General features: G+C 39.8%; 1 protein-coding gene across 1 annotated transcript in view; it reads right to left on the bottom strand.

Moving 5' to 3' along the window:
* ADGRG2 (adhesion G protein-coupled receptor G2) overlaps positions 1-18002 on the bottom strand; it is a 105198-nt gene that overhangs the window by 63516 nt on the left and 23680 nt on the right. Inside the window, exon 3 of the mRNA XM_084621839.1 lies at positions 15165-15770. Within this exon, the coding sequence (XP_084477965.1) occupies positions 15165-15770 (606 nt within the window). The remainder of the gene's footprint in view (positions 1-15164; positions 15771-18002) is intronic.

Here is an 18002-nt window from a genome sequence, read left to right on the forward strand (position 1 = left end):
TCCCATCTCAAAACACCCATAGGCATTGAACCTATGATCTGTTTTTTGCCCATGCTTCTGCACCATTGCAGGGTGCAACATTGTTCTATATGGTTGGACTTTTAATCTCAGTGGCATATGCTTGTCATATACAAACCTTGAGATGTTATTCCACACTCTTCCAGCACTCCCCACTCATGTTCAAACTCATCATCTTCTGTGACCCAATTGCTAAAGTGCTTGAACTGGTCAGTCTACTTACTAATCTCTATGTTCATTTCCCTGGGGCACCTCAAATGACCCACAGGTCCTCAGTATTGTTCATGTTCATTTTCATGCCGTGCCAGTTTAGCTTGGCACTGGCTTGCTCTTTCCGCTAGGTCTTCTTTGAGGGTGCCCTTCTTGCTGTGTCATCTGCATATAGCGCTTCTCACCTTTTCCCATTGGGATCTTCCTGCTTATATAGTCCATCAATATGATAAACAGCAGTGGCCTTAGAACCAACCACTGGTGCAGTCAGACTTTCAAAGGGACTTGTCATTTCAAAAGATGTTTGGATCACTGTTTTAGGTGATCAATACAGGGCATTCACCATAGTTATTAAATCCTCTGACACTGCATATTTCCCCAGCACTGGTGTCAGAATTCTTCTGTCCACTTTATTTCCAATCCTACTTTATTGTGAGAGTTTCCTACATTTATAAAAGCCCAGAAGCTGTCCTGTTGGCACTCTAGCTGCTTCTCTATCCCTTGCCGAACTATAAACATGGGCTCTGTAGTTCCTCATCCTTTCCTAAAGCAAAACTGTTCTTGTTCAAGGAGGGGTTCCACCATTGCCCTAATCCTAGCATCCAAGATGTGTCCAAGTATCTTCATCTCATGTAACAATAGCTTTATCCCTTGGTAGTTTCCACATTCATGGATGCTTTCCTTCTTCTGTATTGGGACCCAGATAGACTTGCACCAGTCTTTGAGAATTCTTTTGTCTCGGCTTGCAGCTTTAACCACTCTGCTCATCCATCTTATGCCTCTCTCACCCAAGGCTTTTGCCAGGTCCTTTGTCACTGCCTTACCATTTTTCATTTCCTAGACTGCATTTCTCATCTCCTCTGCTACACCACATGTTGGCAACTCTTCTCTAAAAGGGTTAGCCTCATTTAAGAGACTCTCAAAGTATTTTTTCCACATCAACTTCACTTGTTCCTGTGTTTTCTAGCAGTCTCCTCTGATCATCATTTACAAATGGTCTTATAATACCATCCTCCTTCTCTCTGCATCTTATTTTTGCAATGCTATATGTCTTTTTGCCAGCCATCTAGGGGCTGTTTACAAGGTTGGCATACAAATCATCTAGGGCACTCTCTTTGACCTTCTTCACTGCCTACTTGGCAGCTCACTTTGCTTCTTTGTATTTATTTTCATTTACTCTCAATGGAGTCATTTATTTTTCTTTACATACCATTTTCTTTTTTCAGATTGCTACTTGCATGTCATCAATCCAGCACTACTCCTTTCCTTCCCTGCCTTTTCCCAACCTGTATTGTCCATAAACCTCTTCCACCACACAATCCATGTTCTTCTGAGTGGTTCCACTCCTTTTCAGCCAAACATTTATCCTGTACTGCTTGCACAAACATCTCTGCTGGACTTCCCCTTAACTCCCGTACTTTAATATTGTTTCTTTTGAGATTAGTTCCCTCCTTGTCCAACACTCTGCTGGAATTTTTGCCACAAGAGGTTTGTGTTCAGTGCTACTGTCTTGCTAGGTATCACTTTGCAGTCCATAACTCAATTCCTCTGAGATTTCCTTACCAACATCATATCAATTTGGCTTTGATTTCCACCACTGATGTATGTAAACAAATGACTCACTCTCTTTTGGAACCATGTATGAGTTATCATCCACTGGTTGACAATACAAATGTCTAGTAGCTCTTTCCCTTCCTCATTTATAGTGCATAGACTGCATTTTCCTAAACACATTTCACAGCACCATCTGTTTCTGGCTGTTGTGTGCATTCAGATCACCCAGCCCTTCAGGTGCTGCTGTGTCCACTAGTGCCTGCCAGTCTTGGAGGAGACTCTTCTTTTCTTCCTCATCACATCCTTGTGGAGGTGAATATGCTAATACCACAAACATGACTCGCTCTTTAACTTGGACTCATACAGCCATCAGTCTGTCACTTACTCTAGTAATTTTCAAATAACATCTTCTTCAGCTCTCCTCTAACAACCACCCTGATTCCCTTATGCCCCCTTTTGTCACCCACATGGAAAAGTTTGCAATCTAAGCCTAACTCCTTTGCTGCGTTCCCTGTCCATTGTCTCCTGTAGACACAGAACATGACACCTCTCTTTACCATCAGCTACTTCCATACCTTTTCAAAATTATAAAATTATAAAATATATAAATTAATTATTAAGATGGAAACAGCTAAATAAGCATTATTGGAATCAATCTGTGGGGTTTAAGTGGGTGAGAAGGAGAATTATGCTCCAGTGTGCATGCAAGCTAGTATAAAAAGTAAAATCCATCTCCTGCACGGGCTTGCTCACCACAGGCCCAATCTTACTAAGTGCTGAGTACCTCTTGCCAAGGTCCTCAGTTCCAATTAAATTAATGGGCATTGACTGTACTAAGCTCCTTAAAGCATCCCGCATCTTGAAATGGTCAGCATCTTCCAGGGTAGGGCCCATGGAACTCACACCTCTTCTTCCCCCTACAATAGTTTTGCTACCATGAAAACAACTATGTGAAGGGGACATGCTTGGGAGGAACAAACAGAAGAGCAGCAGCATCCCTTTTATATAAAAACAAAATGCTACCTATTCATATTCTCTAGGACTAAAGCTCCCTACTCAGGTCACAGCAACAGGAAACCATATAAACAAATTTCTACTTTCACTCTCCTCCTCATTCAGCCCCCTATGTGGATTTTGTAATGTTTATCAGGTCAAGCACCATTAATCACTGAATGCATTAGAATACATAAAGAGCCAGTTATTCCTGGAGTAATAAACTATAAGCCAGTTGCAGATCTGGAGGCACCGCATGCAAGGGGAGAGAGCATTTTCTTCTGGATCACAAGCCTGCCTCCACTTCTCCGACAGCAGTGTGGGGAGTATGGATAGGAATTATTACCGCGAGTGGGGTTTTCTATTTGTCAAAGTGCAGGTTCAGGCCCATTGTTAGTATTTTATATTCTAATTTGCCAAATAATCATTAGATGAATAACAGTTTCTTTGTTGTTCAGGTTTTTGCCATTTCTCAACAGAAATAAAACAAGCAGATCTTTCTGGATAAACATAAATTATACTTTTTACATTACCAGATTCGTGAATATCAGTTTAAGACTGTAAAAATATTTTTTTAAAAATCTATGCATTATTCAAACTCTCTTAAAATTTTCAAATCATCTCCCACATTGTTGGGCCTAAGTTCTAGACAAAGAAGTAGCCAAAGTTTATTTTAAGAAAGCTAAAAAGTCCAGTCTAAGATTTCCCCATGGCTGACATACAAAGTGTTGGATAACAAAAACTGTACTAGTGCCAAGGAGGTAGGATTTTCCTCTCAGGTTATTAATTTGTTGAGATAGGGAAAGAGAAAGTCCTTATATAAATAACTGATGTCACCATCTCCTCACATCTTTTTCTAGAGTAAAAAAATATAGTCATCTTGAACATCATAATATGAATTTACAATGGTGGATTTTAGTCTTTTGAACAAGCAGAGATTGCTACATGAGGATCTCATCATCTGTGTATAGTCTAAAGAGAAAATAGCGTTCTTCAGACCGGTCTGTATCTCCCTTTATACGAAAGAAAAAACAGCATATTTCCAGGAGATTTTTTAAGAAGAGCCAATAACACAAACTGAGTTAAGATGGAGTTATGGTCAATAACATTCCTTATTAAACAACAAAAGCAGTAACTCCTAGCCTGTGCTGGTACCACTTTGCACTGCTCCAGCACAAATAGGCCCTAAAGCCACAGTACCCACTCCAGGAGAATGACCTCCATGTGTAAGGACAGGGAGAAGTCTTTCTGAGATATAAATCCAGCTTAGCAGTTTTTACACCACTACCCTCCATACTGCCACTGTATAAGGTTTACCTGGGGAATAAGATTCCTTGCACCACAATAGCACCCAGTTCCCATAATGGCCCCTTAAAGCAAATGACAGGTTTCAGAGTAGCAGCCGTGTTAGACTGTATCCGCAAAAAGAAAAGGAGTACTTGTGGCACCTTAGAGACTAACAAATTTATTTGAGCATAAGCTTTTGTGAGCTACAGCTCACTTCATCGGATGCATGCAGTGGAAGAGATGCATTCAGTGGAAATTTTCCACTGCATGCATCCGATGAAGTGAGCTGTAGCTCACAAAAGCTTATGCTCAAATAAATTTGTTAGTCTCTAAGATGCCACAAGTACTCCTTTTCTTTTCAAAGCAAATGGTAAACACATAATTTAGAGCAATTCTGAGTTGCAGGGCGGATAAATTTGTTAATACTGGTGAGGCATTTAGCATCTAGCTAAACAGGTAATACTGACATACTAAAGACTTTTGTCCTGTCTTACTTTGCTTCCTATTCATTTTAATTGAAGAAACTGAAGTCTTGAAAATTGCGACTTGGAAAGTCAAACTTGGAAGGTTAGAGCTATGAAGAAGACTTCAGTTTCTTCAATTAAAATGAATAGGAAGCAAAGTAAGACAGGACAAAAGTCTTTAGTATGTCAGTATTACCTGTTTAGCTAGATGCTAAATGCCTCACCAGTATTAACAAATTTATCCGCCCTGCAACTCAGAATTGCTCTAAATTATGTGTTTACCATTTGCTTTGAAAAGAAAAGGAGTACTTGTGGCATCTTAGAGACTAACAAATTTATTTGAGCATAAGCTTTTGTGAGCTACAGCTCACTTCATCGGATGCATGCAGTGGAAAATTTCCACTGAATGCATCTCTTCCACTGCATGCATCCGATGAAGTGAGCTGTAGCTCACAAAAGCTTATGCTCAAATAAATTTGTTAGTCTCTAAGATGCCACAAGTACTCCTTTTCTTTTCAAAGCAAATGGTAAACACATAATTTAGAGCAATTCTGAGTTGCAGGGCGGATAAATTTGTTAATACTGGTGAGGCATTTAGCATCTAGCTAAACAGGTAATACTGACATACTAAAGACTTTTGTCCTGTCTTACTTTGCTTCCTATTCATTTTAATTGAAGAAACTGAAGTCTTCTTCATAGCTCTAACCTTCCAAGTTTGACTTTCCAAGTCGCAATTTTCTTCTAGCTCCACACTAAATTGAAAACTTTCAAATTTCCACTGCAAAAGTCCGTACCAAAAAAGAGAACTACACAAAATTTCTGATTTCGAATAGAGCTTGAATAGAACAGCCTATAATACAACACAGGACTACTTCAGCCACATCACTATCCCCTCTGTTCATGTCATATTTTACAAACTAAGCTGGGTCAGTATTTGGATGGAAGTTTTCCAAGGTACACCTTGGCAACTGAACAGGGATCACAGTATTTGGTGACTCATATTTGGCCCAATGCCACAGAATGTGGTTAGTGGGTTCTGTGTTGTGTAATACCAAAATCTAGCTGATCAAGACTGTACATTATTTAGCGATATAGATATATTCAAATGCCAGAAGGGACCAATCTCCCACATAGTACAGACTGTAGAGCGGGTCAGGGCGTGGGGGGGAGGCATTTTTCTGGAGGCCCCCAATTGGCCAGGGCTCCTGGGCACAGGCCCCGTTGGCCCAGTGGCTAATCCATCACTCTATCAGGAGACTGAGAAAAGATGTTAAATAGTGTAGGGCCAAGAACCAATTCCTGGAGGCAGATCCCTAGTGTTAGAAGGTCATTTAGACTCTCAGATATATTATGTGAACATGTTAGGAACACAAATATAGATTGGTTTTAGAAAATTAGATCTGATCAAAAAAATTTGTGCTGAAAATCTTTCCACTGAAAAATATAGTTTAATCAAAATTGAATTTTTTGTGTGGAGAAATGTCAATTCCAACAAAATAATTCTATCTTCCAGCAAGAACTGTCAAGATGAAAAATTTTATTTCAAAATAGAAATAAAATGTCAGTTTGGTTTTTTGGCTTTGTATTTGTAGTTAATGTTACTATGACACTGCCACTGAGTGGAAATTCCTGCCATGACTGAATCTCAGAAGCTTTGCTCATGAACTAAACTGAACAGCTCTAACTCAGAAAGACCAATGCAGATACTATTCTAAATGGTTAAAAGCGGCACTCCAGCCATATATAGATAAAAAACAGGTATAGTTAACATCATATTAAATGCTCAGATTCATATTTAATCCAATTTTTCTGTAAAAAGGCAAAGTGCTGCTAACAATGAATAAACTGCCACAATTTTTGTCAAAGCAAACATCCTGTCACACAAGGTAACAATAACGGTGAGGAATAAAAACCCAATCCTGAAATTCTTCCACACACATAAATTCCCATTTACTTTCCATGTAGATTGGATCCTCAGGTGCATATGATATTTTCAGAGCAGTTTTAGTTTTACATCTTAGGGCTTGCAGTGGGCGCTAGGGCCTATGGTGACTTAAAGGTGGCATTATGGAAGAAAAGATGGGCTACCTGTTGTGATGCTGTATGATTGAATATGACCATTTATATTATTGATATTGCCACAGTTATACAATTGCAACAAATCTTGTACAAAGTATGGCATGTAAGGCGTCAATGGAAAAGTTACGATTTGCTAAGTATGATTATCCTGTTTATATGCATGTATCATTTTTGTATCTGAAGTTATGAATATTGGCTATGTACTGGCATCATACATATGAGTTGTATTCCTGGGGAAAACCCACCAAGGAAAATTTACATTAAGCCCAGACAGCTATGTGTTGATGTCCCATCAAGGACACTTAGCTCTCACACTGGGCCCTAGAAGAAACTCATTCCCTCCAGATAGCTCTTCCTGTGAATGCAACTGGCAAGAGTATGGGCAATGGTTACCCCCTGTGAGTCATCAAGCCAGGTTAGGACATGCAATATGCTCATGTGACCCTGGACTCCATCTTAGGCCAGTAACTTTCCACAAACAGAGACAGTAAATTTCCAGAAAAAGAACAAAAGTACTTGTGGTACCTTACAGACTAACAAATGTATATAAGCATAAGCTTTCGGGACTAAAACCCACTTCATCGGATGTATGCAGTGGAAAATACAGTAGGAAGATATATATATATATATACACACACAGAGAACACGAAACAATGGGTGTTATCATACACACTATAACGAGAGTGATCAGTTAAGATGAGCTATTACCAGCAGGAGAGGAATAAAAACACCTTTTGTAGTAAGAAGAAAAGGAGTACTTGTGGCACCTTAGAGACTAACCAATTTATTTGAGCATAAGCTTTCGTGAGCTACAGCTCACTTCATCAGATGCATATCGTGGAAACTGCAGCAGACTTTATATATACACAGAGAATATGAAACAATACCCGATATGCATCTGATGAAGTGAGCTGTAGCTCACGAAAGCTTATGCTCAAATAAATTGGTTAGTCTCTAAGGTGCCACAAGTACTCCTTTTCTTTTTGCGAATACAGACTAACACGGCTGTTACTCTGAAACCTTTTGTAGTGATAATCAAGATGAGCCATTTCCAGCAGTTGACAAGAACGTGTGAGGAACAGTAGGGGGGAAAAATAAACATGGGGAAATAGTTTTATTTTGTGTAATGACACATCCACTCTCAGTCTTTATTCAAGCCTAAGTTAACGATGTCCAGTTTGCAAATTAATTCCAATTCAAAAACAGACTCCAACGAGAGACTGCTGAAGTTTTTTTGTTGTAATATTGCAACTTTTAGGTCTGTAATCGAGTGACCAGAGAGATTGACGTGTTCTCCGACTGGTTTTTGAATGTTATAATTCTTGACGTCTGATTTGTGTCCATTTATTCTTTTATGTAGAGACTGTCCGGTTTGGCCAATGTACATGGTAGAAGGGCATTGCTGGCACATGATGGCATATATCACATTGGTAGATGTGCAGGTGATCGAGCCTCTGATAGTGTGGCTGATGTGATTAGATCCTATGATGGTGTCCCCTGAATAGATATGTGGGCACAGTTGGCAACGGGCTTTGTTGCAAGGATAGGTTCCTGGGTTAGTGTTTTTGTTGTGTGGCGTGTGGTTGCCAGTGAGTATTTGCTTCAGGTTGGGGGGCTGTCTGTAAGCAAGGATTGGCCTGTCTCCCAAGATCTGTGAGAGTGATGGGTCGTCCTTCAGGATAGGTTGTAGATCCTTGATGATGTGCTGGAGAGGTTTTAGTTGGGGGCTGAAGGTGATGGACAGTGGCGTTCTGTTACATGGCAAAGGATATAAAAAACCCTATAGATATCTCCATTTTGCCTCTTTCCTGTGCTGATTCTCTGGACTGTAGTATTACAGCTAAAAGGAGCATTTTGAACTATGGACTGAGGATCTTCCAATCTTTTGGAAGTTACCAGAGAAATTTTACAAGCCAGAAGTCTATTCCATCACTGCTACAAGCCTAATATAAAGAGTGGGCAATTATTTGTATTTATATGATCTTTTAACTAGTATTAACTCTCGTCTTTTCTTTTATATTTAGACCTTAAGTTTTAGTTACAAAAGAATTGGCATCAGCATGATTATGGTAAAATCTAGGTTATATATTGACCTGGCTGTGTGGCTGATCTCTTGGGATTAGAAGAGGCCTATGTTGGTTGAAATTTTCCGTAATCACTCATCATAGAGTTCAGTGTCTGGATGGTGAGACAAGGGCTGGAATGCCTAAAGAGACTCCATTTTTTACTTCCTGTTAACCAGTGTGGTGATACATAGATTTACTTTTGTTACTGGCTTGGCATAATCTAATGATAGAATAACCACCAGTTTGGGGTGAGTCTGCCTTATTTCTCAGCAGTTTGTCCTGAATTGGGCATCCTCAGCTGTGACCCACTGAGGCACGGTGACACTTGTCACTGACTGTTGGGGGAAAATGGATGGGAGACAACCACAAAGGTGCTTGTTCATCAGGGGCCCATTTCTCTTTGTGACACATTAGCAGTGAAAGTGGCCAGCTAATTCTGACAGCCCTGAGAATTGTACCAAGCAAACATAGAAAAAGTAGGTGTAATATCTTTAGCCCTGCTCTGACATGACATGGCCCTTCAAGATTTCACTATAAATGCAGGGACTTTATTTAAATAAACCCCATTTGAGTCTACCTCTCATATAGCCTAGGGGCTGCGGTGAAACTGATTACCTCATTTTTTCTGATTTTCAAAGAGCACTTTGATATCACAAAAGAGGGAGGACAATGAAAAGCAGGAAAAGAAAGAGAAAGGTCAAATTTAAGCTCTTCTAATGGGTACAAAGCACAAGCTATGTGAGTCAGCAAACAGGGACACTAAAGTCACAGAATTTTCCCCATGTTTAGTCTTCTTGTTGAAACACAAAGGTTTTTCTAAAGGTTTTAAAATTTCTAAATTCAAGAAAATATAGTAATAGGAATGACAAACTAAACTTCTTTTTTTAGCCCCAATCTGGAAAAGGATCTCTATCTTGCTTGTTTCATGCCCTTTCCATATCCTCCATTGTATATTAATAAACATAGCAATAAGTCCCAAAGCAATTCTTTCCACCCAACTTGTAAAGCACAGTTAAATCCTCACTTGGGATTCCCCTTCACAAGCTGAGCACTGGCCGTGACTACCCAGTAGCTTCAATCCAAACTTCTGCCCAAGGGCTGGAGTCTCAGACTCCACTCCCACCCTCTTATGTATTTGGGGATAATGGCAGAAAAATAAGAGGGTCTCAGGGCCTTGGCTCTAGCCCGAGCCTGAATGTCTACACTGCAGTTTTATAGCTCTGCACCCCATGAGCTAGGTCAGCTGTGGTTGTGCCACCGGCCTTTTATTGCAGTGTAGCTTTTAGGGGTTCCACAGACCCAACAAACTATTCTGATTGACAGCGCCAGACTGAACTGTGTGTCAGGCAGATGATGTCCTCTCCCTTGGGCAATCAAGGGCAGAGAAGGTTTGTATAGACCACTCACCACCTCCAAGTTACCCCGCCACTAATAGTCCCTTTGTCCCCACGAACCAACTCCCCTACCCCCTGCAGTAGCTCTAGAGTGATTACTACAATCATAGCGCTGAAGTAAAGAAGAGGGAGAGGGCTGCACAAAGAAGAGGACACCAGGATACAGTCTTGAGGACTGGACAGGAAAGCCTAGAGGAAGCAAGGTGCCTAGATATAAACTGTGAATTGTGTTCATGTAAAAGAATGCAATTAAAATCAACAATTTTTAGGCTCTTAGTGGTAGTGAAAAATAACATATTTTTAATGACACTGCTTCTATGAGCGAGCCAGAGACTGTAAAGCCATACTTACTTTACTCCTGGTTTAAAATGTATTTAATTGTTTGGGGGTTTTTTTTAGATTTATAACAGGCATCCCATGCTCTCTGTGGTCCTTACATAAATAAAAATATACAGCACAATAACAACTCTAATATTTACAATTAGTACAAGCATGTTACTGTTTAATATGTAACCTAACAGTTTAATGTTTAAACAGTAAATTTCTTCTGATTGTTAAATCATTATTAGAAGTAAATACCCCTTAAAAAAATTAACTGTAGAGTTGTGCTAAATGTCCCACATAGGAAAACTAATATAGGCTTTCCACATGTATGTAATTTTAAACTTACTATTCCCCCCCCCTTTATATTCAATGAAGTCACAGATAGCTTTATAGCAATTTGTGCTTTCCCCTGCATGCACTATAGTTGTGACATCACTAGTCTAGTCCATGTTAGAGCATCTCACCAAACAGAAGCCTATCTGGGACATTGAGCAGATATCATTTCCATTACAGATTTGTTTAAAGCATCCAAAGGGGATTCTTAAAGGATGGATCTGAGTTTTCAGTCTGTGGCACTGCTTCTTTATAAGGCACATGTCACACTAGTTATCACTTTTCTGAAATAAGAAAGCTGCTAACAGAAGCCTGAAAAATGTAAACTGAAAAGTACCGGCACAGACTTTGTGGGCTTGATTCTCCCCTGCCTGGCAACTTGTGTAGTTACTGACACCTGCGCAAAGTGTATATGTTCTACCATTTTGATTGTCTGCCATAAACTGATGATCCAGGAGTCTGTGTGATTAAATCAGAGGCAAGAGTCACATTTATACCTCAGACTTAAAAGTTGTTTGTTGCAAAGCAATACTAGACGAGCGGAAGGAAGTAGGTATGTGATCATCCTGGTCATGATCTTGGAGGCTATGGAAATTCCTTTGAACCCAAATCCTGCAGACATTTAAGCCTGGGGCTGAGCAGGACTTTCCCTGCAAATGCTGCTGTGGGCCATGCCGGGGTCCAAGCACTGGAACTGAAAGCAGGGAGCCTGTCTCTCCAGTGCTCTCAGTGCCCCTGCTGCTGAGCCCAGGCAGCATGGAAGAGAAAACTGCCTCGTTTGAATACAGAGGGGACAAGAGACGGACAAAAGGATAGATTGGGACAAGAAGCTTGGGGATAGGAAAGAGTGAGACAGGAGGCTAGTGGAGGAAGAGGGAAACTAGGATTGGGATTTGGGATGGGAGAGACTGGGATTGATGGGCAGGAGACTGGGAATGAGAATCAGTGGGGCAGGGGGATGGAGAAGGGGGAACGACACTGATCTGATGGGAAACTGGGGTGCAGGGGAATAACTGTGACTCGCTGGACAAAGAGAATGGGCCAAGGAGTTGTGGGTGGGGGCACTGAGATTAGACAAGGAGCATGGGGTGGGAACTGGGAGTCATTGGGACTGGGGAACACAGGCTGGGAGGTAACAACTAGATGCCAGAGGTGTTATCTGAAGTGGCAGAGGATTGTGCAGTGGATCTAAAGGTTACAAGCCTGCTGGCAAGTCATGGGGGTGTCAATATGATGCCAAATGATGGAACAGCCCCTATGAGTTGACAGGGTGGTATTATCTCCATTTTACAGATGGTGAACTGAGGCACAGAGAGAATAAGGTAAGAAATATCCACTAATTTTGGGAACCCAATTTGAGGCCCCCCAAGAAACGATTTTTGAACTGCCTTACCCATGAAACCATCCTTGCACTTCCTGTAATCCCCTGCCTTATTACAAAAAATTAGGCAGGGGTCCTATAGGCAACATCTTTCTTTATGATGCAACTCTGATTCATCCCCAGAGCAGGTCCATCTTGTGCACTGACTGAAACAGGGGACCTGTCTTTAAATGGTATGTGATCATATAATTAAAGATGGTATCATAAAGCATGCACATGGAGGCTAGGCATGTTAAGGTTGCATTTCCTAACTTCTGAATGCTTAACTTTGCAACATTAATAATGTTTTTATCATAGTTTATGTGTAGTTTTACAACTATATTACAATGGATGGCTATGCACTATTTTTGTGTATATTTGCATATATTTCCTCCCACCAGTAGTACCCCTACACACCTCCAAATTATGCAAGTTGAACACTGTGTTATATTGTCAATATTACTGGTCTAGTGGATAGGGCAGAAGCCACAGACATTATTTATCTTAGGAAGGCTTTTGGCAGACTCCCACCTGACATTCTCATAAGCAAACTAGAGAAATGTGGTCTAGATTAAATTATGGTGAGGTGGGTGAACAACGGGTAGAAAAGACGTACTCAAAGAGTAGTTATCAATGGTTCATTGTCATACTAGGAAGATGTATCTAGTGGGGTTCCACAGGGGTCTGTCCTGGTTCTGGTACTATTCGATATTTTCACTAATGACTTGGAAAACGGGGTGGAAAGTATGCTTATAAAATTTGCAGATACCAAGCTGGAAGGGGTTGCAAGCACTTTGGAGGACAGGATTAGAATTCAAAATGACCTTGAAAAATTGGAGAATTGGTCTGAAATCAACAAGATGAAATTCAGTAAAAAAATTCAGCAAAGTACTACACTCAGGAACAAAAAAATCAAATGTACAACTACAAAATAGGGAATAACTGGCTAGGCATAGTACTTTTGAAAAGGATCTGGGGGATATATTGGATCACAGATTGAATATGAACCAACAGAGTAATGTTACATATTACTTGTTTGAGCAACCAAGTACAGTTTTTCTTTTAAAAGGTATATTATGAAGATTAATAGATTCAAACTTCTCTTCACATAGACCTTTCTCAGCAGAATAGTTGAGGTTACACTCTTACTTCTAATATAACTTTATGATGACTATCATAACAGTTTTCACATGCCCATAGCTGTCTTTTTGGACTGAAGCTTTTTATGCTTGGCCTTCATCTCAAAAGTGAACTTTTGGAAAACGGGAAGAAAATCCAGCCAGCCACTTTTCAAATAAGAGTGAAAGGGAAAGGGAAACATGTACACTTTAGATTAGAGGGAAATTTAAGACTTATTTTGCTTATTAATAATTCAAAAGTGGCTGAACCAAAAATCTCCAAATCTGATATACTTCTACAATCCTTCAAGAGGAATGATATCTTTGCTAAATTACAGCTGCCTTCCTGGCCCAACAGGAAAAGGGGTTGCTGCTTTCAAGCTGCTGATGAGAAGTGGCATGAGAAAGACTTCAAAAATGCCTTATTGAAACACATATAGCAACCATCAACAAAAATCTTCCCTAAAACTGAATAGCAAACTAGATTAGACATTTTTAGAATCGTTACATTTCTCTCCCCCACTTTTCTCCAACCAACTTTTTTTCCTACTTGGTATTTTTAATATTAGAAACAGCAGACTTTCATATCTCCCTCTTTTGCTGGAGGAAGTGGGTAAGATATTTGGAAGACATGAAGATTGATAAGGTGGGTGAAGCAGTATCTTTGATTGGACCAACTTCCGTTGGTGAAAGAGATGAGCTTATGAGCTTACACAGAGCTCTGCTTCAGGTATCAGAGTATCTTTCCCAGACCAGAAGAAGAGCTCTGTGTAAGCTTGAAAGCCTGTCTCTTTCACTAACAGAAGTTGGTCCAGTAAAAGATATGACCTCACCCACCTTATCTCTCTAATATCCCAGGGCCCATATGGTTACAATAACACTGCAAACATGAAGAGTGACATCACATCTAGGCTATAACTTGCATCTCACTTACTTTCTCCCTCCCATTAGCTGAAGTTGGAGAGGACATTGAGACTGATAAAATCTAAGACTAAGTTAAGGTATGTATTTTATGTACAGAAAATGAAAAAGAAAGTTCTAATAAGTGATATTAACTGTTCTACAATGTGCTTGCTAGGTTAATTCCTTCTTACTGATACATCGTGCAACTCTACTGAAGTCAAATCCTCATACAACCTCAAGATCAAATGCAAGACTCACCTTTTGACATATAGTTTCCCACCCATAACAGGGATGAGGAGAGAGGTAAAGAAAGATCATTCTACCTGAAATATAATACTTCTGTATTATGTTCAGACACTACAGTGATGAGCATAGTATAAAAACCTAGATAGACACCAGACAGACAAAACTGAGAAGAAAATATGGTGCATGGTAACGAGCAATTAAAAATATAGGCCAGATCCTCAGGTGGTGTAACTTATCAATAGGGCTATAACAAGTCACACTAGCTGAGGATCGGACACACTTTGCGTGCAAAACATGGACCTTTTAATGTTACTATTAGCATCCTATCCTGTATATTGTCCTGTATGTGTTTAAATTCACAGAGCTAACATTAAATTAACGTAGGCCTTTAACTTTTTTCAGGCAGACCCTGCAGCCATTCAGAACCCCACTGAAGTCACTGGGATGATGTGCATCCGATGAAGTGAGCTGTAGCTCACGAAAGCTTATGCTCAAATAAATTGGTTAGTCTCTAAGGTGCTACAAGTCCTCCTTTTCTTTTTGTGTGGGTATAAAGGTCTGCTAAAGTGAAGCTGTTTGCAGGACTGGGGACATAATTTAACATTTGACATTAGACAAATTGGATAAACTGTAAGGCCTACAAACCTTGATATTGCTTTTTTAAATTTTTAACTGAAAACTAACAATTGGAGAATTTTATGGAGAAAAGATTTCATGAAATTAAAACCAATATAAAAAATACAGAGGTTTGGTATCTGTGGTCACACCAGCATTAGCAAAAAATATTGTTTTTAATTGTGACATATGGTACTTACCACATGGCAAAGTGTTACTTTCTTCTAATGTGTGATTATAGACCCAATTTTTCTTTCTCCAGCCTATAATATTACCATCTTTGCAGCCAGATATTTTATCTGCTTCATTCCACATTCTGAACATGTACAGCTCACCAACCATACCCATGGCAGAAGATGTGGCTGATGATTGTGAACAGCCAAGTAAAATCTGCCCATCTGCAATAAGGTCTTTTCTTTTAACCAGTTTTTGGTTTCTTTTTTCTGTTCCATTTATAAATAGCTTCATCTTCTTGTCTTCACTTCTCCACTCTATGCACACTTGGTACCAGGTGTCCACATTAAGTTTCTCCATTAAGTTTATTTGGGTGCCAAACATCCAAACTGTCAATTTGTCATGGTCGCCCATAAGTCCAAGTTCATACCCATTTGCAGAGGTAGTGCTACCAGGTCTTTTTATATTGTATACAAAAGCAGTCCAGGGATTACTGGAAGTCACTAGCTTAAGGTACACACAGACTGTGAATTCTTTCAGGGCAGGCACATGAATTCCTGGTGACAGAGACCAAACATCTTCACATGCAGTCTTAAAAACAGCTCTGTATTGTCCTAGGAAACCATCCTGAGCTAAATAAAGAAAATGTAACTTTTAAATAAATTCTTTTATAATGACTTTTTAATATAACATTGTAATGACCACATGTATTAACATTATTAGATTTAAGTAAAATTTGCCCATACTATATTTCAAGAAATGTCCTTTTTTTCCCCTTTGTTTTCTTTATTTTTGTTGTTCTTGCTCTGTTCCATCTGCTTGTAAAGGCTTTGAGACAGCACAGCTCCTATGTGAATATTTAAAGTATTGACCCTGTATGTTATTTCACAGTTGCCCAGTGTCAGAACCTAAATGTATCAAATTTAAATAATAAAAAGTTCAAGATGAAATAATTATATAGCTTTAAGTGGCCTTCAAATCACTCTTTAAGATTCACCCCTGTCGTGATGCCTACAAAACCTTGACTGATGACCACTGTTTTGCAGGTGGCAAGCAGTGACTAAAGCTTAAAATGCAAAACTTGATCATTATACTGTTACCTTATCTTCCCACTTCCCTCTCCAACCTGTTTCTTGTGTCCATGGGTTGTTTCCTGTCATAAACAAAGACTAAAGCTCTTTGGGGTAGAGATAGTATTTTTACTTCTTTGCCATACAACACCTTGTACTGTGGGGCAATGATTCCTTATTAGAACCTGTAGCAAGGTGGTTACCCCACTCCTGATATGAGGAGTGAGAACAGCTGGGGGAAGCTGACTATGTAGCTGACCACAGGTGTGGCTGGCTTAATCAGGGCCCAGCTGGCCCTTATAAGAGGGCTGTGGGCCAGAAGCTGTAGGAATCTCTCTCCCTGGCCCTGAAGGGAGAAGGGCTAGGTGCTTGAGAGGAAGGTATGTGAAGCTGGTGCAGTGCAAAAGGTGCTGGGGAGCTCTAGCCTGGTAAACTCCTAGGCTGCAGGCCTTGGTGAAGACCTATGAAGGTGCTGTGGCTGCAGATGGGAGCCCAGAGATAGGCAAAGATAGTAGGTCCTAACCCCTTGTCAATGATGTGGGGTGACTGCAGTCTACCCCAATGAGTGGGGGCTAGATGATGACTGGCAGTAGCCACTCACCTAGGAGGGGAGACCCAGAGTGTGGAGGTACTGCTGGGGCAGAGCCCTGAGGGAACTGGGCACTGGGGTCTGGGAGAGACACAAGGCCAGTGGCAGGCAAGACACCAGCCTGCACAGGGTGCTCTGAAGGCTGGAAAGAGCTAATTCCCAAGATGACCAGCAGGTGGTGCCATGCTGGTATGTTGTCACTTTGCTACAGTACCCCTAGGCACTATACAGAACACCAATAATGAATTATAATCATCTGAGTTGATTGCTCTGATATTTTTCTCTTGCATCTGAATGCAGAATAATTTGGCAAACCAAACACTGAGATATCAGTCACTGACCAAATATGCTCACCTCTCCAAAGCTAATGTCACTCTGGCACTTATGTGTAATGAAAGTGTTTGCACAGAAATCCCTTTGATAATTCTGCTTAATGAATAAGCAGAAAGGTAATTGAATTGTCCCTGTTAAATAGTGGTATCTGAGACTACCAGTTTTTCCCTATACTTAAAATCTGTGTAATAATAATGGTTGGCAAAAAAAGACTTTTTTCAATGGCTTCTACTGTAACAATACTACCCTTGACATCTTTCATGAGTGTGAAGCACTGGCTCTCAGAATAGTCATCTTTAACTGACACGGGAGCTTGGATTCTCAGTATTTTCCCAAACCAGGAATTTGCAATTAAATGTGCTGTCCCAAGCATCAATAAAACTATTGGATACATGTAGATATTTTCAAATGAAAATATTTTAAATGACTTACTAGTTAAGTGAAAGTATTACATATTAAATAAACGTATATTCTTTGTGTTTCTGCAAAGATAATCAAGTGCATAATAATTGGCATCTATAAGCAAATGCAAATATTAATTAGTAAGTAATTAGAAATAACAAACACAGGAGCACTTAAGCACCTGAGTTATTTACATTAGTAAGGCTGAAACAGAACTGACTAGTGTCATGAGTAAAGTTGATCAAGTGTTTATATGTTGCCAGGACCTGGCATATAAGTAGCAAGAGGAGTCATTGATTTACCTACAAATGCTTGTCAGTTGTTCACATCTGATTTACAAAAGCCGTTATAACTAATGAAGTCATAAAAATCTTTACTTCATTATATACCTTCTGCATCTTGTAATTTTTCTTCACTGGAGTGTAAAAAGGCATTCAAGGTACCTTTTTAAAATGGTTCACGTACATTTT

The sequence above is a fragment of the Lepidochelys olivacea genome (genome assembly GCF_965140295.1).
Source record: "Lepidochelys olivacea isolate rLepOli2 genome assembly, chromosome: 1".
NCBI classification, from domain to species: domain Eukaryota; kingdom Metazoa; phylum Chordata; order Testudines; family Cheloniidae; genus Lepidochelys; species Lepidochelys olivacea.